The sequence below is a fragment of the Neopelma chrysocephalum genome, unplaced genomic scaffold (assembly GCF_003984885.1).
Source record: "Neopelma chrysocephalum unplaced genomic scaffold, ASM398488v2 Primary Assembly neopelma1_65, whole genome shotgun sequence".
Lineage (NCBI taxonomy): Eukaryota > Metazoa > Chordata > Aves > Passeriformes > Pipridae > Neopelma > Neopelma chrysocephalum.
This window is the reverse complement of record NW_020897722.1, coordinates 1680609-1703244: the sequence shown is the minus strand read 5'-3', so window position 1 is coordinate 1703244 and position 22636 is coordinate 1680609. Positions and strand designations below refer to the sequence as shown.

Genomic DNA, 22636 nt, shown 5'->3' with positions numbered 1-22636 from the left:
GGATGTGTGGGAGAGCAAATGTGTTTCATTGCTCAGGACACAGACCCTGGATGTCCAGCCTGGAACAGTGTTGTGTTGTGTTGTGTTGTGTTGTGAGCAAAGTAACTGTGCAAAAGTGAGAGCTGTTCCCTCCCCTCACCTCCATAAATCCAGATTCAATGGATCACAGCTTGGTTTGAGCCCATGTTCAACACCAGCTGCTTGCTGGCTGGGCAATGCCAGCAGACTTCAGTTGCCATTTCTCACTTTAAATGTGGTACTTCTGTTTTTCCATTAATTCTTCCCTCCTCTGCTAAAAAAGAAACTATGGAAGGGAGGAAAAAAAAAGTCCTAAAAGGTCATTTGGTCCTTCCTTGTTGGGTGAGTTACAGGAAGCTGAGGGGTTACCCTATCTGAGGATGTTAAAGAAGAGTTGCAATACTAGAAGAGTTACAGCATTGGTTTCTTTTGGGACTTTGGCAAGGCAGCTTTGCACCTCCAGGATCCATCCCTGCACCTTGTGTTGCTCTCCAGCCCTTGGGAGAGATGCAAAGACCCCTGGGTTGGGGGGAGCCATCCCACCCATCCCAGCTGTGACTGGGCACCTCTCCCTGCACAGCTCCTGCTGCAGCTCCCTGGGGCATCCCGAGGGACTTCAGGGCATGGATCTCCCCTCCCTGCTCCAGAGACACCAGGGCTGGGATGGGGGGTTTAAGTCAAGCCCCCTGGCCCCTCCAGCCCAAACCTCTGTGCAGCCTCCCCCTGCCCTGGGAAGATTTCCGGAGCAGCCGTGAGGATTTTCCCAGCTCTTTATCAATAATGCAGCAATAAAAAGGGGCAGCCTCTCTTTCCAAGGGCTCACAGAGCCCGGAATAATCCAAGGAGGGATTTGGCTCCCCCCCAGTAGCCAATAGTTTAGTGGTGGGCAGTGCTTTCCAGCTCCTCTGTTGGAGGGGGCTGTTCCCCCATCACCAAAGTGTGACTGAGGCTCCGTGATGGGCTGGCCCATAAATCTCTCCCCTCTAATCCTTTCCATTCTACTTTTTCCAAACTGGGGGAGGAGGGGGGATACGGGGCTGGGCTGGGCAGCCCAAAGCTTTAACCCTTTGTGCTTTGGGGGATCTTCTGCTGAGCAGAAGAGGAGGGTGGGTGGAAGGAGGGCTGTTCCACGGCAGCCTTTTAGAAGCAGGTAGTTCTAGTCAGCAATTAAAGCCCCACTGACAGCTTAAAGAGCTCCTCTGGAAGTTTAATAAGTCCACCACTGGATATAAGAAATAAATCTGGCTGCATTACAATCACTTCCAACTACTTAAGCAATAAATGCAGAGCTCTGCTCTCGTTCAGCCGTGACGTGGGGAATGTTGCTGCACTCCCTGCTTGGTTTCCAGGGCTGGGATGCCAGAGCAGGACCCAGCTCAGCCACTGGAGCCAAGGAGACACTGTGGAGGTCACGGGGCTGTGCTGGGGGTGGGGTGATCCAGGCCTTCAGTGTGAGGTCACTTGGAATCTGAGGCTGAAATGAAGCACTTGTGGGCTCTGTGGAGGTGAAGAAACTCCCGTATGGGGACAAGCTGAGAGAGATGGGGCTGTTCAGCCTGGAGAAGAGAAGGTTGTGTGGAGACCTCACAGCACCTTCCAGGATCTGAAGGGGCCCACATGGAAGCCAGAGAGGGACCCTTCAGCAGGAACTGTGGTGACAGGACAAGGGGGAATGGGTTCGCACTGAAAGAGGGAAAATTTAGGTTGGACATACAGGAAAAATTCTCCCCTGTGAGGGTGGGGAGGCCCTGGCACAGGTTGCCCAGAGAAGCTGTGGCTGCCCCATCCCTGGAAGTGTCCAAGGCCAGGTTGGACAGGGCTTGGAGCAACCTGGGCTAGTGGAAGGTGTCCCTGCTCATGGCAGGGGCTGGAACTTTAAGGTCCCTTCCAACCCAAACCATTCCATGATTCCATTATTCTAAACCACCTGAGCCAAATGCCAAAATCTCCCTTTGCCCCGTGGTTGGTGATGTGGAAGAGGTGTTGCATCCCAGCTACCTGACCTTGGGATATGGAACTGATGGGGGGAGGAGGTCAAGAACAAGAGGCAGACGGTGATTTTGGTCCTCAGGTGTTCACACAAACCCCTCTGCCAAGGCCAGGTTCTGACAGGCTGGGCTGGCACTGCAGTGTTGTGACACCAGCTCTTGGCCACGGGTGGAGTTTTACCCTCCCAGTGCCCAGTGGAGGTCGGGAACAGGTCCATCAGTGGCCACCTGAAGTTCCCATCTGGGAGCAGACTTTGTGTGTTGGGGGGCCCCCAACCCCTCCCAGCCCTGTCACATTAAATATTCCCTGCATGGGATATCTCCATGCCAGAGAGAGACAGGAGCAAGCCCAGGGCAGGATTTGGGCAGTGAGGGGCTTCTGCAAGCCCCCCATTGTGCCTTCCTTCCCCGATCTTCATCTTTGAGGTGTTGCAGTGCTTGAAAAATGAACTTTGTGTCCATGTTCTCCTCAAAGATCCCGGGCTTTTAAAGCCCAGCTTTCTAAACTGTGCTGAAAGGTCCCACACCGGGCAGGGGCTGCCTTTGAAAGGGAACAAATTGTCGGTTTATGGCTCCCAGGTGAGGGGGGGGCTGTAAATCTCCCACCATTTAACGCATCTGGTCTTTTCCAGGCTGGCTACCAGTGTTTCCAAGGAGGAGAGGGAGGAATAACCAACATTTCCGGCCATCGGCTGCTCGCGCAGCCCCCGGGAGCTCCTCAGGAAGGTTTTTAAAGGAATATTTATGGATGATCCCGGTGAATCAGGCCCTAAAAGGTACCAAGAAAGGGCTGTTGTTCATTAACATTTGGGGAGCTGTGCATTGAGGATTTCCCTGTGGAGGGGCAAAAGAAATGGAGTGAAAGTGAAGGGGCTTTCGAGTTAATCCGGTTCCTTTTGAACGTTATTGTTGTTGGTAAAAAAATCAGAACCTTATTTTTGATGAAGGAAAAAAAAAATTAGAAGGACATTTCTGGGATGGTTTTCCTCCAAAGTTTCTTTCTAAAATTCCACACTGGGTTCCTCAGCAAATATCTTTGTTCTTACTGATATAGGGATCCGTGGTTGAGCTTTGGTTTTTGTTCACCCACGTCTCCATGCTAAAACAAGATATCTACTCCAGCTAATAACCTGGGAATAACTTCAATTTGGTGGGTTTTCCTGAAGAAAACTTCCTTATTGCTTCAATTTAATTTCAATTTGATAAAAGATGGTCTTAAAGCTTTGCAGCTTTGCACTCAGTGTTCTCCAAGTTAAACTTCCCCATCTCAGTAAATAACAGATCGTTCCCCGAGCCTTGTAAAATCGCTTTGTATTAATCACTTTGCTTTTATGAACAGGAAAACTGAGCACAGGAGGAGGGATGGTTTGGTGGAAGAGCATCCTGGGGTTTCCATTTTCAGAGCCTTTTCCTGAGACATGAGTCACTTAAAAGCCTCCTGTAGACTCATTGATAACAGAAACTCCCTCGAGGTGAGCCCGGGTCTGTCCTTCAGCGTGTTTATGTAAAGTACCTTTGGAACAGGTTTATTCCACTGAATGTGTGGAGGAGATAAGGCCACACGTGCCCTCTGAGCCTGTTTCTTTCAGTGCAATGTCTTGAGGTTGATCTGAGTGTGCCTGAGATCAGAGTTTGCCAGAGAAAGAGAAAATCAGGGTGTTTTGTCAAAACTACAGGTTTGAAATTCTCGGGAGTTTTGCTGCCCATCCTGCTCCCAGAAGGGACCAGCAGGCTCCTGCAGATCCCAGCACCTCCCAGTGGATGATGGTGTTTTCCCAGTGTCTCCTGGCCGTGGTGGTGGGTGGATGGGCCCAAGCTGATGATGGATGGGGCCCACGGGGTCCCTGGGGCTGTTGGATCCAGGACTGCAACGACGGGGTCAACAGTGGAGACAGTTTATTGATGTCAGTGAACCTCCACCCTGCTCAGCTGCCATCCTGAGGGCCAAGGTGTAGGATCAGCGGACACAGCCCCCAAAACTGTTGGATTTGGGTCTCCTTCCATAAGCAGGGGGTGGTTCCAGAGTAACTGAGGCTGTGCATGGGGCAGTTTGACGTGCAGGGCCGTGGGGGTGCAGAGGTGTCCATGAGGGCTCCAGTAATGATTTCCTGGGAGAAGCACCTCTTTTTCAGAGGTGATGTGCCTAATAGATGGAAAACACCAGGGACAACCAGGTGGTAAAAAGAAAGTGCTTCCTTCTTATCCTAAGCCATCCCCCCTTCTTGGCACACATCTGGTGTTCCTACACCAGAAGGACCTTCTTGCACATGTTCATCCATGAGCAAAATCCTCCAGGGAGAAACTGCTCTGACTCAGCTCCTCTGCTCAGCTCTGTGTGCACTTGGCACGAGGCAGGAGGTGAAGAGCTCAGCCCAGGCAGAGCAAACCTGTCCTCCAAGGCCTGAGATGTAGCAGATCCTCCAAGGCAGGAGAGGCAGCAGGCGGGAAGATGCTGATTTTTTGCCTGATGAGCAGATCTCCAGCTGTTCTGCCCCATCCTCCTGGGACAGGGACAGGGAGGGGGTGCAAAGCCACAATGACTTCACCAGCAGCACAAGGATAGGATGGTGTCCAGCTGATCCTTGCGAAACCCCCTCTGGAGCGTGCTGGCTGTGGGAACTGTGCCCAGCTCCGTGTCCTTGCCTGAGTCACTTCTAACTCAATACTGAGTTGTTACCACTGGCATCAAAAAAGGGGTTTTTTTTGCTTTTCAGTGACTTCACAAATCCAAGGCACTGCCAACTATCCCCCCTTCACAGCATTTAAAACATCAACACTTCCCTCCCCAATGAAAAGGGAGCCAAAGGTCCTGTGCTTTCCTGTGCCCCTTGCTCTCCCACAGCAGGGATGTGGGGATTGGCCTTTTAGGAAGCCTCCTCTGCTCCACTGAACTGTATTTGCAGTTTAGGACTGTGGCCTTGTGATCCTGCACTCAGTGTGTGCAGTGGGACGTGGGGACAGGTCTGGTGGGGATCCTGGTTTAGCTGTTCCCTGGGTTTGTCACAACAGCTCAGGAGCTACTGGGGAACAGTTGAGTTTGGTCTGTGTCAAAGCACCAAGCCTGCCAGAGTTCAAGAAGCATTTGGACAGTACTGTGGGGCCCATGGTGTGACCTTGGGATGGTCCTGTGCAAGGCAAAGAGTTGGACTCAGTGATCCAACTCTGCATACTCTGTGATCCTGCGATTCCCAGTCTGCCCAGTCTGGAGGTGTTCACCCTCGGAGTAGGTGCTCCAACTCCTCCCTCGTGACTCCCACATGTTTCCAACATCCCTGTTGAAAAGAAACCTCCATCTCTCCCCCTTGTTTCCCTTTCTCTGAGACTCTGCTTGGAGCTTGCACAAGCCTTGCCCAACAACAGCCCTGGCGCCCGTCCCGGCGCGGCCGTCGGGACTCCTGTGCAGGGAGGGCAAAGGCTGTGCTCGTGCTAGTTTTGGGGCACATTTCACTCACCTCTGGCACCTCTCCCTGCTCGCTGCTCCCAAATTTCCAGGGTTCCTCTCTCTCTCCAGCTTTCCCTCCTTCTGGGCTCACCTCTGCCTCTTGGAGGCCTCATCCCCGGGAAGCTGCGGCGAAACGTGGCACAGACAAAGCCAGAAAACCACCAAGAAGTTCAGGGAGTTTTCCTTCTTTGCTCTGCTTCCTTTGGGATGGCATTAAAATGCAGCAGAGGATGAGACCTGGGTCCTGCTCTGTTTGTGGAGGATTTTTCCACTGGTGCAAAAAAAGGGTTCTGAGAATTCTTTTTTACAAAGGAAAACACAGAGACAACGGCCACGGGGGCTGGAGGGCTCAGCCTGGGGTCCTTGCTCTGGTAACCAGCTCTTAGGTCAGTGGTGGATAATCAAAACTGGGGGGTGGGGGGGAAACCAAGGGTCTGGTGCCCAGCTGGTGCAAATTAGTCAAATTGTTAAGATTTTAATGAGTTTGACAACCAAAATTGCCTGTGCTGGTAATTCCCTTGCATGCTCCTGGGGAGAGGCATTAGAAGAAGAAGAAGAAGGGCAGGTTGTTCTTCTTGGAAATCCTTCCACCTTCTTTATGCAGAGAGGAGAGATATCAGGGAAGCTGAGCTCTGGATGGTCTCTGTGGGTTGGAGGAACTTTGAGACAGGGATCTGGCTTGGCTCTGTGGTAGTATCAGGGAGTAGGATTATCCCCCTATCCAAGTAGGGTAAATCAGGAGGAAAATGTACTGAAGTGGTGGGAATGAGCCATCGGCCCAGCAGAACAGCCTGTGCTCTGGGGAAACAGCAGCAGGAGAGGTCCTGGGGGGCTGGAAAGGGAGATTTGACCCTGCTCTGAGGCTCTGGCCAGCCTGGGAATGCACTATCCTATTATTCTGGAATTCTGTGACCCTGCAGGTTTGCATGAGCTCCAGGAGCAACCCAGTGGGGCAGCTGGAGCCTCCTGGCATGGGGGAAGCCCTGCTGGCTGTGCCCTGCCCAGGACAAGGGACATCATTTGGGGTCAGCTCTGGTAAGTCACAAAACCCCCAGGGCTGGGACCCCAACTCCAGTTCAAGCCATGGGGATGCCCGTCAACAATGATGTGTTAAATCAGCAGAAAAACTGCTTTCCTCTCTCTTTGGATTCCTTGTCCTGCTTGCAGGAATCAGGGACCCTTCCCTCCACTGGGGAGCCACAAAGCTCCCGTCTCGGCCAACCTTTTGTCTTGGTACAGCTCTGGCCTTTGTGCTCTGTATTAATTTAAGATGCTGTGAAGTGAGAGCTGTGGGGGTGGGAGATGCTGTCTAAAAGTTGTTCAGAGCCTTTGCTGGATAAATCCCCGTGGAATTTCATTTAAACGAGCTGACACCAGTATGAATCATGCCAGCATTACCCGCTCTCCAGCACTTCCTACCAACTGCCTGCAGGGCTCTTGCTTTTTCAAGTGAAGACTAAAAGCATCTAAAACAGTTTAAGACCCAAAAGTCTTAAAATAATAGGTTGGGTTTTTTTTTTTTTCACTGAGGAAGAAACAACATCTGCTATAAAAATCTGCTGGCCAGGGGCAGTGGGAGCGGATACCACTTATCAGGGGTTGGAAAGTGCCTCAGCCCGGGCCCCAGGATCCCAAAGTGGTGTCTCATCTGTCTGCAAGCTGGACAGATTAGATGTACACAGAGAGGATGGAGAAGTAGGGATAAAAGAAAGGACACGGGGAATTCAGTGGAGGGAGGAAGGAAATAAAAGCAAGACTTCCAGGAAAGGGAAGGAGACAACACTGTGTTTATAAATACATACCTGGGCTTAAGTGAAGGCTCCTAAAAGCTGCTGGGACACAGTCAGGCTGCTTTGGAATAAAATCCACGAGGTAGAGTGTCTGTTCCCAGGATTTAACTGAAGAGTGACATCTCTTCAGAGGCAGGAAAGTGGTCAGGAGTAAGCATGAAACATGTAAGATTGCAGAATTCAAAAGGATAAACATTATTTGATACCTTATTTATAGGGCACCACAGGGGAAAGGTAAAGGTTTCAGAAAAGAAAGAAGCACTTTAATTTTATCTGGAGATTTTCCAACAATAAAATCTAATCCATCATTCTCCGTGTGTGACTGCTCTTAATGAAAATTTAGAGGCTGTGAGTGAAATTTAGAATTCCCAGGGGATACTATTAGGAAGATGTCTAGCAGCTATGCAAAACCTGTTAGATCAGAGCCCTGCCAAGGGCCGGGAAGAGTGGAGTGTGAAAGGACAGCTTTTAATTCCATGTGCCGAGGCTCTGCAGGGCCCAGCCTTCCTCTCCTGGGTGGCAGCAGCACTCCTGGGATGGCTCCCACCAGGATCAGCTCACTGGGGGATTTCAAAGAGACAAGACTTGGCCCATTTACATTTATTTTTCCCCCAAAGATCCTTCATGGTGATGAGAGTGGTTGATCTCCTCTCCTCTCCCCTCCTCTCCAGGTTTCTTGCCCAAATTTAGGGATCACAGTTAGGAGCTTTCCAAAAGGCAGAGAGTGAACCTATTTAATCAGAGAATCATGGAATGGGTTGGGTTGGAAAGGACTTTAAAGATCATCCCGTTCCATGGGCAGGGACACCTTCCACCAGACCAGGTTCAAACTTTGGACACCTCAGCCCATCTTGGAGCTGCACAGAGCCACAAAGTGCCTCCCAGCCTGACCCCAAGGTAAGGTTGACCATCCCTAATCATTCCCAATCCTCTGCACTTTATTTTTAATCAAAGCAGATCACCTGGCTGTTTCCAATACTTTTTAATGGTCAAAAAACGGGCTTCGATTATAAAGACAATAATGTTAAATTATTGAAGGGCCTGGATGTACATCATGAATCAGTTTAATACCAAAGTCACTGCCAATTATTCAACTGATTCCAAAGGAGACTCCATCACAAAATGTTAAATCACAGGATAAATCTGTCCCGGGAAGGGCTTTAGTAATCAAAATTCTCTCAAAGCAGAAAAGGCTTTTTCTAAAAGCAGAGGGGGTGGAAAAAGGTTACAGCTTAAGCCAGACATTATATAGTAATGCCAGATGTTAAACAGTTGACTTGAATTATTGGCAACTATCAAATGCACGATCCTGATACTACTGGTTGCAGAGCTGTGCCACCAAGTTTGTAATCTGTGGAATGGGCTTAAATATTCCTTTAATTTTCTGCCTATGGATAAGAGGCAATTTGGATTAGCTTCCGCAGAATAATAACCTCCTAATTCTCAGCAGATGAGCCCCAGCCTCGTGCAACATCAAAAAACCAAGACCCCGTGGAATGTGTGACCTTTAATGGCAGATGATTTCCAATCATAAGACTCCGTTGGATCTGAGTAATTAAGGACAAGACAGGCCTGAAAGTGCTCTGCCTGCAGACAGGAGGAGCCTACAGAGTTCCCTGTTCCCAAAAGCGGGTAAAAAACATCCAAAAAAAAAGGGTTCAGAGGTTTGCACATCGGTCTTTTTTACCCCAGAATTCACCTTTTTAAATTTTTTCCATGAATCCCTGTGCTGGAGAACTCCAATAGCCTGAGATCACTTGGAGCAGGTACTGTCTGCCCACGTGGGTTCTCAATTCCTTGGGTGCCTCTGCCTTTTTCCCTCTCCTTCCCATGTCACCCATCCAACATCACCCATTGTGTCCTTTTCTCCAGCAGGATTTGGGGGGGCAGGACTGGCACCTATTCATTTGTGCAGCCCCCAACCAGGTGTCCTGCAACAACCCTCCTCTGGGGAGTCAGTGACTGCTGCCATCTCTGTGGCTAAAAAATGGGATCTGGGCACCTCCTGCTCAGGCCAGGATTGGTGGGAATGACCTTGTCCCCCAGCAGTTCAGGCACGGATTTTTCCCACCAGCCTGGCAGCATCACCACGAGGTTGGGCACCTCCTGCATCCAGGATGAGATTTGCTCTCTCTCCATGCTCGGCTTGGGATGTGTTAGAAGTAACACATATAGTGACAGGATAAGGGGGAATGGCTCAAACTGACAGAGAGGAGGTTTGGATGGGATATTGGGAAGGAATTCTTCCCTGGGAGGGTGGGGAGGCCCTGGCACAGGTTGCCCAGAGAAGCTGTGGCTGCCCCATCCCTACGAGTGTCCAAGGCCAGGTTGGACAGGGCTTGGAGCAACCTGGACTAGTGGAAGGTGTCCCTGCCCATGGCAGGGGATGGGACTGGATGAGCTTTAAGGTCCCTTCCAACCCATGTGATTCCATGATTCTATAAATGCAGCTCCCCAGAGGTGTGAGGACAATCGCAGCCTGACCCACCCCCTGCAAACTGTAACAGAATGTCCTCCAAGCCTGGGCTGAGGCTGAAGTAACAAAACTTGGCTGTTCAGACGAGCCAAACCCCACATTTGCTTTTCTTCTGATTGTTTTCCTTCCCCTTTCCTCAATGCAGGGCTGTGAGATCTGAGAGCACGGGCAGCACGGCCGGGTTGTTCCTGCCTCGGCTCCGGTGGGAACATCCTTGGTCCAAGGCTGGAAGGTGGGTGAGGAAAGGGTCAAAACACATCCCCCCCAACTGCAGGAGGAGAAAAATGTTGGCAGAGCAAACCTTGCCACAGGAATAAAAGGTTGTCCTGCCTGTTCATGTTACTCCACGCGGGGTGAGTAAAACTGTCCGTCGGAGCGAAGCGTCTGATACACAAAGGGAATAAAAACTCATTAAAGGGCTGAAAGAAAACCCTGTTAAAATACCAAATATACAATGGAGGAGACTTGAACACCCTCATGCTTGAGGAGTGTCAGGCTTTGAAGGAATCTGATTTTTTTTTTTCCCCTGAAAGCAGCGGAAATGCGCTCTGTGGGAAGCCAGGTGGGATGAGGGGCAGGTAGAGTGTCAAAGAGCACTGATAATACTTCAGGGCCATGCTCAGAGCCTGAAATACGGAGGGGATTTATTCAGCTTTCTGTGGGGAGGGGAGTGACAGCAGATTTTTGAAGGAATTCCAATGTGGTTCATACTCGTCTGGTTCTTAAATCCCTTGGCCGCTGCTGTGCCGGGGTAGGAGCATCTCCACTGCTCCCCACAGCCCACAGAGAATCAGCACTGGTGGCTCCTCGGGGTGCTCCTGCCCTGGCCTTGCTCTTGTCCCCCTGAAAAACCAAAAAAAAAGAGCTTTTTAGAGGGCCTGAACTACCCTGAGAACCATCTTTCTCACGGCATCCCTGATTCTACTTTATGTGGTCTTGGGGAAGGGAAGAAATTACAAAGGAAAAGAGTAAAGGAACCATTTTCTTTCAAGCACTGGAAAACCACCTCAGTCCTGTTAGTGCTGGAATGATGGAGCCTGGTTCCCAATGGATTTGTGCCTCAGGGCTGATGGACTTTTAAACCAAACTAAACTGTGGCTGTGGCAGGATTTCACCCCTTTTTACACATCGGAAAAGTGGGGGGGAAAAAAATTAATGATTAATACCTCACCCAGAGCAATTCTTGCCTGGTCCAGCCACCCAGAGTCTTTGTTTTTGGGTGTTTTCTCCTGTGTGGACTTTCTAGTATCTCATAGGTATGAATGCTACCAAGACTTTTCCATGGTTTGGGAATTTTTGTCCCTTTTCTTCCTGAATTTGAAGCTTTCTGGTTGTGGTTTCTGTCTCTCACACACACAAATCTTTTATCACAACCTTTATAGGGGTGTGTTAACTTTAGGATTTCTACCTGTTGTCCATTTGATTGAACTTGGCACCAGAATTCACTAATTCCATGGGGATGGGGCTGTGAGGGGAACATTCCCTCATCCATGGGATATTACCACAGAAATCTCTTTGCTTCACAAAACCAGGGTTCAAGGAAAACCTTGCTGCTAGTTTAGATGGAATAAACCACTAATGCAGGCCCTGAGCTTAATCCATTTTCCCTGCTCTGCTACCATTTTCCTCCTGCACAGGGAGGCAAGTTTTTGTCTCAACCCCTCCTCCTCAATCCGGCTTTTTTTGGACAGCAAGGCTGGTTTCCTCCCATCTCAGCAACACCAGGTACAAACAGGGCCCGTCATTCCCTCACAGGCACATTATAATCACCTAAGTCCTGTTTCCTTCTGAAACCTGAGCACAGCTGGTTCCACAAAGCCCATTGCAATGCACCGAGGGGCTCTTCAAAGGTGGAAAAAGGGGGAAACCTGCCCTCAGCTCCCCACAGAAAGTCTGTCCACGAACGGAGGCAATGAATCTGCAGAGACGCTGAGGGAAGTGAGGAAACACCACAACCCTTTTCCAAAAGCTCAGTTATAAGAATCTCTTTTACATTTGCAGCTCTGAACATGGTTTTTGGGGCCAAAAGTGCCCAGGAGCCACGAAATGAGTCAGCTCTGGCACCTCGGCTGGGCTCGGCTGATGGATTAGCACATGTCCGTGTGGGACTGCAGGTTTCAATCCTCAGAGCCTTTTCCAGTCAACTGATCCATCCCAAACCTTTCAGCAGGTACAAACAGGCCTTTGCCTTCCAGCAGGATGAAGCAGCAGTAAATATAAATGGGACATGGAAAGCGTTTTGGAACAGACATTTTAATGGTCTGTTCGCTGTTGCGGTCGGAGAGAAATTCCCTTCGAGCTCAGGAGCAGGTGGGGAGAAATCCACTCCTCTGCCCCTCATCTGATCATTCCCAGGGAGCAGAAGTCTTCTGTGCCTCCAGTTAATGCCCCAGCCTGGTCCTGAGTGCTCCTGGAAGCACAGATGTGGGAATTACCTGTAAAATAAACCAAGAGCAGGGCAGGGCCCTGTGGAGAACGGCCTGAAGCTTTAATGACACCTGGAATTGTGTATTCCCTCCTTTATGTTCCACCTCCCAGCCTGCAGCTAATTATTGTCTATATTCTACTTGATTTTGAGGTGGCCAGAGGCAGTTTGTGCTGAGGGGATGGGAAAGGTGTTGTTCTCCTGCTGTAACAGGAGCAGAAGGATCTTTTTGCCTTTCCAGGTGTGTTTTGAGATGTTTCTGGTGCTTCCCTGTGAGGGTGGGGAGGCCCTGGCACAGGTTGCCCAGAGAAGCTGTGGCTGCCCCATCCCTGGAAGTGTCCAAGGCCAGGTTGGACGGGGCTTGGAGCAACCTGGGCTAGAGGAAGGTGTCCCTGCCCATGGCAGGCGATGGAATGGGATGAGCTTTAAGATCCCTCCCAACTGAAACCATTCCATGATTCTATGATTCCATGATGTCAGTCTGGGACCTTGAGCTTGGCTGTGTCTGGGCACCAACCCCACCATGGCAGAGCAGACCGAGCTCAGGCGACGTGGAATTCAACCAACAGATTTTACACCCACACCACTAAAAATAAGACGCCGACGCCAACTCTTCATCTGGGAAGAGGAACCACCAGTGTCGCTGCGTCTTGGATGAGGCTCAGCACTCAAGTCCTGACCATATTTAGCCAAAAGATCATCTCACAGGACTTCACAGAGTCATGGAATCACAGACTGGTTTGGGTTGGGAGGGACCTTAAAGCTCATCCAGCTCCAACCCCCTGCCACGGGCAGGAAACCAGGAATTCTGCAGGAGAGCGGAGCTTTAGAGAAAATTATTCTGGCCCAGCGCCAGCTCTGCCTTTATTATTTCCCCCTGTTATCTCCAGACTTCATTTCACCCCCTAAATTGCTGTGTTGAGTTCCCCAAGGTTTCTAAAATGCTGCCATGCTACGGAGGGAGCTACAGGGAGGAAATTATGTCTCCCCAAAATGCCCCACACAGCTGAAATCAGGCCACCTATTTAGGTGTCAGGTTCAGATTTTGTCATTGTAAGCACAGAAACTTGAAACATTTTGCCCAAATGTGTTGAAAGCCACGAAGACATTAAAGATTATTCATGGAATAAATATTCATTTGCAGGAAGAGGGTGTTTTTTTTCATGCATGAATATTTCAGGCAATGTGTGCAGGCGCTTCCAGATAAAGGTGATCATATTCTGAGTGCTGTTTGAATAGTTCCTAATACTAAAGATATCAAGGATTAAAGATACCAGGATACCTTCTTTTTAAGATTTAATCATGGAATAGAATCGTGGAATGGTTTGCGTTGGAAGAGACCTTGAAGCTCATCCAGTTCCAATCTGCCGTGTGCAGTTTCTGATCAAGCTAAAATCCTTCCTAGATTTTCCTTAACTAATTATTATTACTGAAAAACTCCCTGAGAGTCTCTGTTCAAACTTTCCCTCCCGGCGCTGCAACGCCGTCGCTCTGCTGATCATTTTTAACTACAAACACATTGCACTTGTCGCCCCGAACACCAGAAAAAAATGTCCTTATTTTATTCCCAACTCCCCTGGCGCCGTTCCCTGGGCCAGCAGCACACCAAGAGATGCGGCTTCACATCTCCAGCTTTCCCGGGTTCAGAATTCCTAGTTTTTTTGGAGTCCTGTGTGGAGCTCTGGTACCATCTAGTGTTGCTGGAGAAGCCTCGGCTGCTGGATGTGGCTTTTCCTCGCTGGTGTCGAGCTGGGCTCGCAGGAGAGGTCGCCTGTCGCGACAGGAGGGGTCGCCTGTCGCGACAGGAGGTGGCGATTAGGAGTGACAATACGCAGTGACAGCGTGTCCTCCGCCACCAGCTGTGGCTTGGGGTGAGCAGATACAGCAGGACTGGAAGAGAAGCAACTCCCCGTGCTCTGGGGAGGCGCCTGGGCCCACACAGGTGTGTGTGTGGGCGAGTGTCACCTGAGGGGCCGCGGCCACCATGACGCCCCCCAACAGGGCGCGCGAGATGCTTCACCACCTCCCTCGTGCCCTCCGGTAGCGCCTCACGCACCAAGAAGCCCCGCAGGGCGCTGCACAGACGCGTAGGGCGAGGGATTTATTTAAACAGCTTATTTAAACGGGTTTATTTAAAGAGGTTTATTTAAACCCCCCCAAAAGAGAATTGCCCTCAGCAAAGATGGCGGCGGCCCCGCGGCCCCCGCCATCTTTGGTGAGGGCGGAAGTGACGCACGGCGTCGCCCCCGCCCCGGAAGTGCTCGCTCCTTCAAAGAGTGGCGGGCTCGGGGCCGGGGCGGACGGTGAGGGGGAAACGGGGGAGGAAAACGGGAACTGCGGGGCCGGGCACGGCGGGAAGGGGCTGCGAGGGCAGCGGGAGCGGCTTTGGGGCGGTTGGTCGCGGCGGGGGGGGTTTGTGGGGGGTCTGTGAAGGGCTCGGGGTGGGGAGGGAGGGGGAGTCGGGGGGGTTTGGATGGAGTTGGGGCCGTGAGGGCGGGGAGGGGGCTGGGGGGGCTTGTGCGAGGGCTGAGGGGAGGCTGGGGGATCATGGTCAGGATGGAATCCTGGAATGGTTTGGGCGGGAAGGGACCTTAAAGCCCATCCAGTGCCACCCCCTGCCACAGGCAGGGACACCTTCCACTAGCCCAGGTCGCTCCAAGCCCCGTCCAACCTGGCCTTGGACACTTGCAGGGATGGGGCAGCCACAGCTTCTCTGGGCAACCTGTGCCAGGGCCTCCCCTCCCTCTCAGCCAAGAATTCCTTCCCAATATCCCCTCTGACCCTGCCCCCTGGCAGTGGGAAGCCATTCCCCCTTGTTGTTACAGTTCTTCCAAAGCTGGTCACTCTAAACCGACCAGAAGAACAGCACCGCTCACATTTGGGGTCTATTTTCTTTCTTTTACCCCCATCTCCTTGTTTTTAGGGTTCTCTCACCACTGGATGGAATTCCAGTGTTTTTTGAGCTTGTGAGGATCAAACACTTCAGTCCCTGGTGTAACTTACCCAACAGAGATGAAGAATTTGGGTTCTTGAGGGGTCTTTTTCTTGCCTTGTTGAGGAAAGGACCTTGACAGTGGGAACTGTCTCTATGTTTTGTCTGTTGCCAGGTAGTTCCTTCCCTTTGGATTTCAGGAGCCATGGGGCCATCAGGAGAGGAGGAAGTCCAGAGCATAATCCTGATCAGTGATGATGAAGCCGAGGACACCCTTGGGAATTCTGTCCTGTTTGTAGACCCCCAGGGTAAGAGCTGCTTTTGATGAAGTTCCCTAAAAGACTTTTGGAATAAACTGAATTAAATTATTGTCTGATGTGCCTGAAATCTGTCTTTCTGCTGCTAGAAAATCAAAGTGCTTCAAAAGTTAATTAAACCAGGAAGAAATGCCACGATTTAGTAATTTTTAGGGATTTCTTTGATGGCACTTCTTAACGTAAAAGATGGTGCTGTGTAGTTTCAAAATATTAGCAACTGAGCTAAAACTGGGCCTTTTCAATGTCAGTTGGCTCCTTTTTGATTCCACACTCTCTGTTCTGATAGTTCATGGAAGTTTTTTGTACCATTCTTCATGGCACCAAATGAAACCACAAGAAAATTTGGGCCTGGAAGCGTTTAAAAAGAAAATGTTAATAATTTGTAAGGAAGTTTGTAGTTACCTGATTTACACTGATTTACACCTCCTGTGCTCTTTCCTACAGAGAAATCTCCCCTGGGAGAGGAGAAACCTGTGGTTGTGGATGAGGAATGTGAATTAATGGTCACCTTCTGTAAACAAGCCAATGTGATGCCTCATGCAAGATACGACTGCACCATACACCCCTTCGAGTATGTTCAGGGCTGGGGAGGGGAATTTGGGGCTTCATTGTCCACATTTAGTCCTTTTGGTCATGAAACTTCATGAGCTTTGTAAGAGCTGGAAGCAGAAGTGGAGCTGGATAAGGATGTAACTTGTTTCCTGAACAACCTTCTCTTGTAGGAGAACAGAGTGTGACACTTGCTCACCCCTGGGTGAAAATGCTGAGATTTGTGACCAGTGCTACTGCTACATCTGTGACAAACTGGCTTCTGAGGTGAGAGGACAACTGGGAGTAAATAAATTAATCATCAATAAAAAGAATCCTGGTATGGTTTGGGTTGAAAAAGACCTTAAAGCCCATCCAGTGCCACCCCCTGCCATGGGCAGGGACACCTTCCACTAGCCCAGGTTGCTCCAAGCCCTGTCCAACCTGGCCTTGGACGCTTCCAGGGCTGGGGCAGCCACAGCTTCTCTGGGTAACCTGTGCCAGGGCCTCCCCACCCTCACAGGGAAGAGTTGAAGGGCACAAAACCAATAAGTGATACATGAAATCTGATTGTTTTAACGGTTCCTCTCCTTAGGGTTGATCCCTGTCTGCTTCATAGCTGCTCAAAGTGTGGTTTTGTCAGGGGTTTCTTTCTAACAGTCCAGGCAGTTGTTGGAGTAAACATTTAATAGGTAGAAGCAAGTTTACCTCCTGTTTGCTTTGGGCAAACAGTGCATTTCATAAAATCAAATTACTGAATCAAACTGTTTCTCAGTGAAGTAGAGAGATGTCAGACTTTTAGACTGTCCTAACTTGGAGTGGGAGAGTTGGGGGTTCTTTGTTAGGTGACCTGAATCCTTCAAGCTTGCAAAATCCTGGCTCTGGGCCTTCTATATCTCATTCAAATGTCTAGTTTACCTAATTTATTACCTTGTGTGTACTACTCCTATTCTTTCTATAATAAGACCTTTGGTCCAGTGAGCAGAACAGAACATGATTTTAACCAGTGTTCCTAAAATGTTCTTCTGGCAAAACAGGTAGAGCAAACAGGACAAGGTATACCAGCTGAAACATTTGTTAACTCTTTTTTTTGTGCCATTTTGCCATCGGTTTGGGGGTTTCTTAGAGTTTGTTAGAATTCAAAAACTGAGCTGTGGACAAACTTGGGGTGAACGTGCAAAGACAAGACTCTGTTCCCAACTTCCAGTGGGGAGGGTGCCAGCCCTGAGGGCCTCTGTAAAGTGTTCAGGAGTGACAGTAAATAATGTGGGGGGGGTTTTTGTTCTTGTTTGCCATGATACTGAGTTATTGTCACATTGAGAACTTCCCTGTGCCTTTGCTCAGGTGTGTAAAGGGTGAAATGATTTGTAGCCCTTCATTCAGAGAAACTGGGGTTTTTTTGAGTTGCTCAACTGGAAGGGGGGAAAAATTACACTAAAAAAACCCTTTCCCTGTTTTTCCTGTTTTCTACAACAGTGCCAGAACTGGACAACCCCCTCCCTGTGCCACTGCAACGCCCACAACAAGAGCAGGTTCTGGAAGGAGCAGCGGGACTTTGCCCTGGCCGGGGTCCTGGTCATGTTCAACCTGGAGCTCACGGACATCGACGCCGAGCTGCGCCACGGGGGTGGGTGCTCTGCTCCCACAGCACCCTGGCAGCCTGGGCAGCAGCTTGGCTGGGCCACAGCTCTGCCTGGCAGGGCTCAGGGGCTTTTTAAGATGGCAAATTGCTGTTGCTGCTCTTTATCTGGGTGGTGCTTGCACCAGACGCAGGTCCGCGGTCCAGCTTCCTGTTTGCCTCCCTCTGGAAGAGTCACAGAACGGTTTGGGTTGGAAGGGACCTTAAAGCCCATCTCATTCCCACCCCCTGCCATGGGCAGGGACACCTTCCACTAGCCCAGATTGCTCCAAGCCCTGTCCAACCTGGCCTAGGACACTTCCAGGGATGGGGCAGCCACAGCTTCTCCGGGCAACCTCTTCCAGGGCCTCCCCACCCTCACAGGGAAGTACCAGAAATGTCTCAAAACACACCTGGAAACACAAACAGATCCTTCTGATCCTGTTCAGCACAAAAATAATACCTTTCCCATCCCTCACAGCACAGACTGCTGTGCTCTTGCCTCTGGCCACCTCAAAATCAAGTGGAATAAAGACAATAATTAACTTCAGGCTGGAAGGTGGAGCTTCTCTGGGCACCCTGAGCCAGGGCCTCACCATTCTTCTTCCCAATATCCAACCTAAATTTCCCCTCTTTCAGTTTGAAGAAGCAGCAAACTTCCACCAAATAAAACTGGATGCAAGCAAGTGGCTAAATAATCTTTACACAGTGAACTTATGGTTGTCTTCCTTTTGATTTGAAAAAAAGAGATGCAAAACTCTCAGTGCAACTTTTTTTTTTTTCTTTTTGTCTTGTCTCTTAGGAAGTCTTCTAATCAAATTTATGCAGGAACTTTATGTGGAATATAATAAGTATCTGAGTGGAGAAAGGATGCCTCCCACAAAACATGAATGCTTTTGCTTGCCAAAATTGCCTCCTGGGCAGTGCAATGCCTGCAGGTCACGGAACATGGAGGTTGTGTACAAGTAAGTGACAGCAGAGACTGGGCAAGTGTGCAGGTTTGATTTCCTTTAGTCAAGTGACAATCAGAATTGTGGCACCTGATGTAGCAGAAATGGAGTTGAGAGGGCCAGTAAGCTGCTAAATTACACTTGAATGGAGTTTAAACACCCTCTTAAATACATCTTTAAATACATCTGTTGTGCCGTACAAGATACCTGATAATACCTCGTTATTGTAACCTGGGAAAGCATGAAAATAAGGCCTGTATTTTAGGATAGGGTTAGATGGGATATTGGGAAGGAATTCTTGGCTGAGAGGGTGGGGAGGCCCTGGCACAGGTTTTCCAGGGAAGCTGTGGCTGCCCCTGGATCCCTGGAAGTGCCCAAGGCCAGGTTGGAGCAACCTGGGCTAGTGGAAGGTGTCCCTGCCCTTGGCAGGGGGTGGGACTGGATGGTGTTTAAGATCCCTTTCAACCCAAACCATTCCAGGATTCTGTGATTTTTACTAATTTGTTTTTTAGGGTGGGTTTCACCTTTTAATGGATGTAACAAGCCTTTAAAAAAGTACTGAAATTAATGGTTGTGCAAGCACCTTTTCATCATGTTATAAATCCTTTCAAGGCAAGGCAGCTTGTTCTCAAACTGTAGAATGGTCACAATTACCATTTGTTTGTGCAGTTCATGGTTGCAGACCCTTTCTCTTATAGACCCCTTAACTTTCTCAGGTATTCTGACGTTTTTGCCCTGGTAACAAGATTTTTAAATCAGGCAGAGCAAGAAAGTCCTAAAGCTGCTGCTGTGATGCTCCTGGGAGCAGCTAAAGAGATTGCAGCGCACAAAGACCCTGCCCTGTAAGTACCCAGGGCCACATCCAGGTGGGACCTTTGCTTCTCCAAGGGAGGGGAATTGGGGAGGGAATTCCAGGGTTCCGTTTATTGAGGGTAAGGAAGTGTCAGAATCCCAGCCCAGGCTGCAGCACAAGAGGAAGAGGAGCCCACCCGAGGGAGAAATGGGATTGGTTACAGCAGGGATTTGGGGAAAAGAGGTTAAAGCTTGGGTGTGAAGGGAAGAAGTTAAATGGGATTAAGTCATGAGGAAAGGAGATGATCTCCAGCAAGGGGAAGGAATTTGAGAAGGCAACTGGGAGGAAGGAGGGTGACAGACAACAGAGGGAGGCAGGTGGGGTTAATTCCCCTGGAGAAAGTACAAGGACATGGAATCTTTCCTGAGAAGCTGCATTGAGTGAAGAAACATCTGACCTGGGAGGATGGGATGTTCCTTGGGTGATAAGTTTTAGATGCTTCCCAGGCTGAGTTGTCAGCTGGGGGGCTGCACAATAAAGATATTAAACCAGAGTTTAAACCCTTCAGTCTTTGCTGCCCGAGCAGTTTTATTGTCTTTGTCACTGAGCACGAGCATTGCAGAGCTTTGCTTTGCAAAACCTCAATATTTTGGGGCTTAAATTCGTGGGTTTTCATAAAGGAGAAGTAAAAGGGGTCTGGATTGGTTTGACAGGCCAGAAACAGCAGCTCCTCTGCAGTTCCCTCTGAGGAGCTGTCCAGGTTTGCCAGGAGCAGGCTGGATGCATCCTTTGGGAAGGTCTTTCTTTATACACTTCCTGGGATCAGGCACTGCTGGAAAGCACTGTAAATTCTGCAACATGGTTTGCACTTTGAGCATTTGTTTTACCTCTTTGCAGTGGTTTTTGTTAACATGACAATTTCCAATGCTTTTTAAGGAAGAGAGTGGGGTACAGGGAAGGGGAAAAGGCAGGAAAACCAGGCAAACATTAACTACTGCTTTTTTCCCCTCCCCTCTTAGAAGCTGGCAGAACCTTGGCCACACTGCTTCACTAAAGATTGCTGTCCCATGTCTGTTCCAAAGGTGAGATTTGTTTTCTTCCTGGCTACAAAATTCTCTGTTTGCTTTTAAAAATGCAGATTTCCAATGACAATTCCTCTGCTCAGAGGCACGTGGGGTGTTCTGGAAGGGCAGAGCAGGAGGTGTCAGGTGGTGGCCGTTAAACCAAAGAGCAAATAGTGTCTCTTAGAGGTCAAAACAGCAGCCTTGGAATATTCCACTGGGATGGAGTAGCCAGGGATGTAACATAGTAAAGCTCCCCTAGAGGCTGGGGAATGAGGACATCCAGCTCCCTTGGCTTAATTCAGTTCTCATTTTAGCTTTAACTTTCCCCTTTCACCCCAAATTCACTTGCCACAGAAGGTTAATGAGTTAAGAATTAACTTCTTTCAGGAGCACTCAAACCCAATTCCATATTCTCATTTTATCTGAAACTAATGACAGGTATAACCCAAATCCTTGACCAGTTTTCATTTGAAATTACTATTCTTGAAGTTTTTAATTTCTTACTTTTAAAAAACAGGAAAAGGATTTTTTTATCTCCCTCCCAAAAGCTTAAAGGAGTAAACTCTTCTTTGTTATCTCCAGTTATCAGTTAATCCAGAAATGGTTCCAGGAGCAGGGAGGGTGCAGGAGCTCGGGTAGATTATCAAGTCCAGCAGTGTTTCTTGTACATTTTCCCTGGAAATCTTTGTTTTAAAGCTTAAAACCACAAAACCTTGGTTTCACTGGTATTAAAAATAACAGCAAAAGATTAATATCGTTATTCACTACAAATCTTAAAGCAGAAATTTAAATATAGATGCAAACTGTCTGATATTTAACTAAAAAAAACCCCAAACTTCTGCAGTTTCCCATATGATTAAAAAAATCTTAATAGCAAATTATGTAATTTTAAGATATTACCTTTTTCTTTTCAAATCATAGGATCACAACCCAACTTCAGAGGATGCTGGTGTTGTGTGACTTTCCAAAAACTCTGTATGAAAAGTTCATTAATTTTTTTCAGTCCATCTCCCTTCCCTGTCACTGCTTTGGCTTCTCAAACAGGTAAGTTCTTTGCCTTTTTTGTCCACAGGATATATTTTATACAGCTGCCTGATTTGAAAACAGCTCTGGGGGTTGGTTCTTTCCTTGATAGTAAAAGTGGGAGCATTTTAGAGGAATATTTTGGTATTAACTGCTTTTTATTTGTCCCATCCTTACAGGAGAAGTTGTTTGATGCTCTAAGTTGTTCTCCATACAGTTTTTAATTTTCTTTTCCCCAGAATTGAGCTGTAACCCCCCCAAAATGGTTTATTAGGAAATCTGCGTGATACTTAAAGGGATTTAAGATCAAAAAAATTGGGATTTAATCTCAAAACACAGTTCAAATGCCTTTGTTTCTGCCCTCCCAGCCTGAACGTGGTGCCCTGGGATCACGTGTTGCTGACCACGGTCCTGAAAGGCCAGAACATCACCGGGCAGAGGACCCAGAAAGGCAGGAAAATATTCCTCTGGGAAACACTCCCTGTCATCGAGGCTCGAGTGGAGAAACTGGTAGACAAAAAGAAGTAAGATTGTGTTGTTTTTTTTTTGTTTTGGAAACTCGGCTCTTAACGTTTTGACTGCAGTGGAGTGTTTTCCAAACCTCTGCAGGATGGGGAGACAGAAAACAAAGACCCCTTTGAACCTCTTCATGCCCCTTATTCCTTATCAACAAGGCCAGGAGCTTTCTGAAGTTTTTCAAAGCCCTCTGAATGCTCAGAACCAGAAAAACAATGTTGAAGGGGATGATTTCTGTGTTTCCATAAACCCTGTTGGGTTTCAGATGTTGATTTTTAAAGCAATTTCTGCTCATCAAAGGCTGACTGGTAGAAAACAGCCAGAAAAAATGTGTTCTGGATCTTCAGAGGTCTGTGCTCAAATGAATGCAGTGTTCAAAAGAATACAGTCCATTAAAGAATTAAATTGAAAGGCAACCTCTTGGTTGATTTTTGCCAGAGTAGAAATAATCAGTGAATAACTTCTTGGAATTTATTTCCAACTGTCTCTTGCTTCCAGTTGTATTTCCACCCTCTTGTGTGGGAAGATCCATTGTTTTGCTTCCTTAATTACAGTAAATATTTGATTGACCTGTCTGTAGCTTTGCACTTCCTTCCTTTTCCTACTCACCCTCTTTTTTTCTCTCCTCAGCTATAGAGAAGTTGTTCGTTACCTGAGAGCTGTGAAATGCAATGACACCAAAGGGTAAATGGCTTTTCCCCTTCCCCCCCTTTTTTCCCCCTTCCCCCCCTTTTTTCCCCCTTCCCCCCCTTTTTT

At 48.7% G+C, this 22636-nt stretch overlaps 1 protein-coding gene and 1 long non-coding RNA gene across 2 annotated transcripts; both read left to right on the top strand.

The window, feature by feature from the left end:
• Positions 1–2647: 2647 nt before the first annotated feature.
• On the top strand, positions 2648–10686 carry LOC113967805. Its single transcript, XR_003534290.1, has 5 exons — positions 2648–2782; positions 3346–3478; positions 6369–8135; positions 8689–8870; positions 9860–10686. It is a non-coding gene; the product is annotated as an uncharacterized LOC113967805 (long non-coding RNA).
• A 3620-nt stretch (positions 10687–14306) lies between these two features.
• On the top strand, positions 14307–22568 carry LOC113967903. Its single transcript, XM_027683925.1, has 11 exons — positions 14307–14442; positions 15272–15379; positions 15833–15959; positions 16111–16204; positions 17393–17543; positions 18337–18499; positions 19201–19326; positions 20297–20359; positions 21263–21385; positions 21733–21888; positions 22511–22568. Exons 1-11 carry the CDS (start codon positions 14322–14324, stop codon positions 22566–22568), a joined length of 1290 nt encoding a protein of 429 aa, XP_027539726.1. The 5' UTR covers positions 14307–14321.
• Positions 22569–22636: the final 68 nt, after the last annotated feature.

Bases quoted from the DNA above. Each gene is read 5' to 3' on its own strand.
- LOC113967903 (XM_027683925.1), top strand. From the start codon at position 14,322: ATGGCGGCGGCCCCGCGGCCCCCGCCATCTTTGGTGAGGGCGGAAGTG. The intron at 20,360-21,262 runs GTGAGATTTGTT...TTCAAATCATAG, and splicing joins GTCCCATGTCTGTTCCAAAG to GATCACAACCCAACTTCAGA. The intron at 21,386-21,732 runs GTAAGTTCTTTG...CTGCCCTCCCAG, and splicing joins TGCTTTGGCTTCTCAAACAG to CCTGAACGTGGTGCCCTGGG.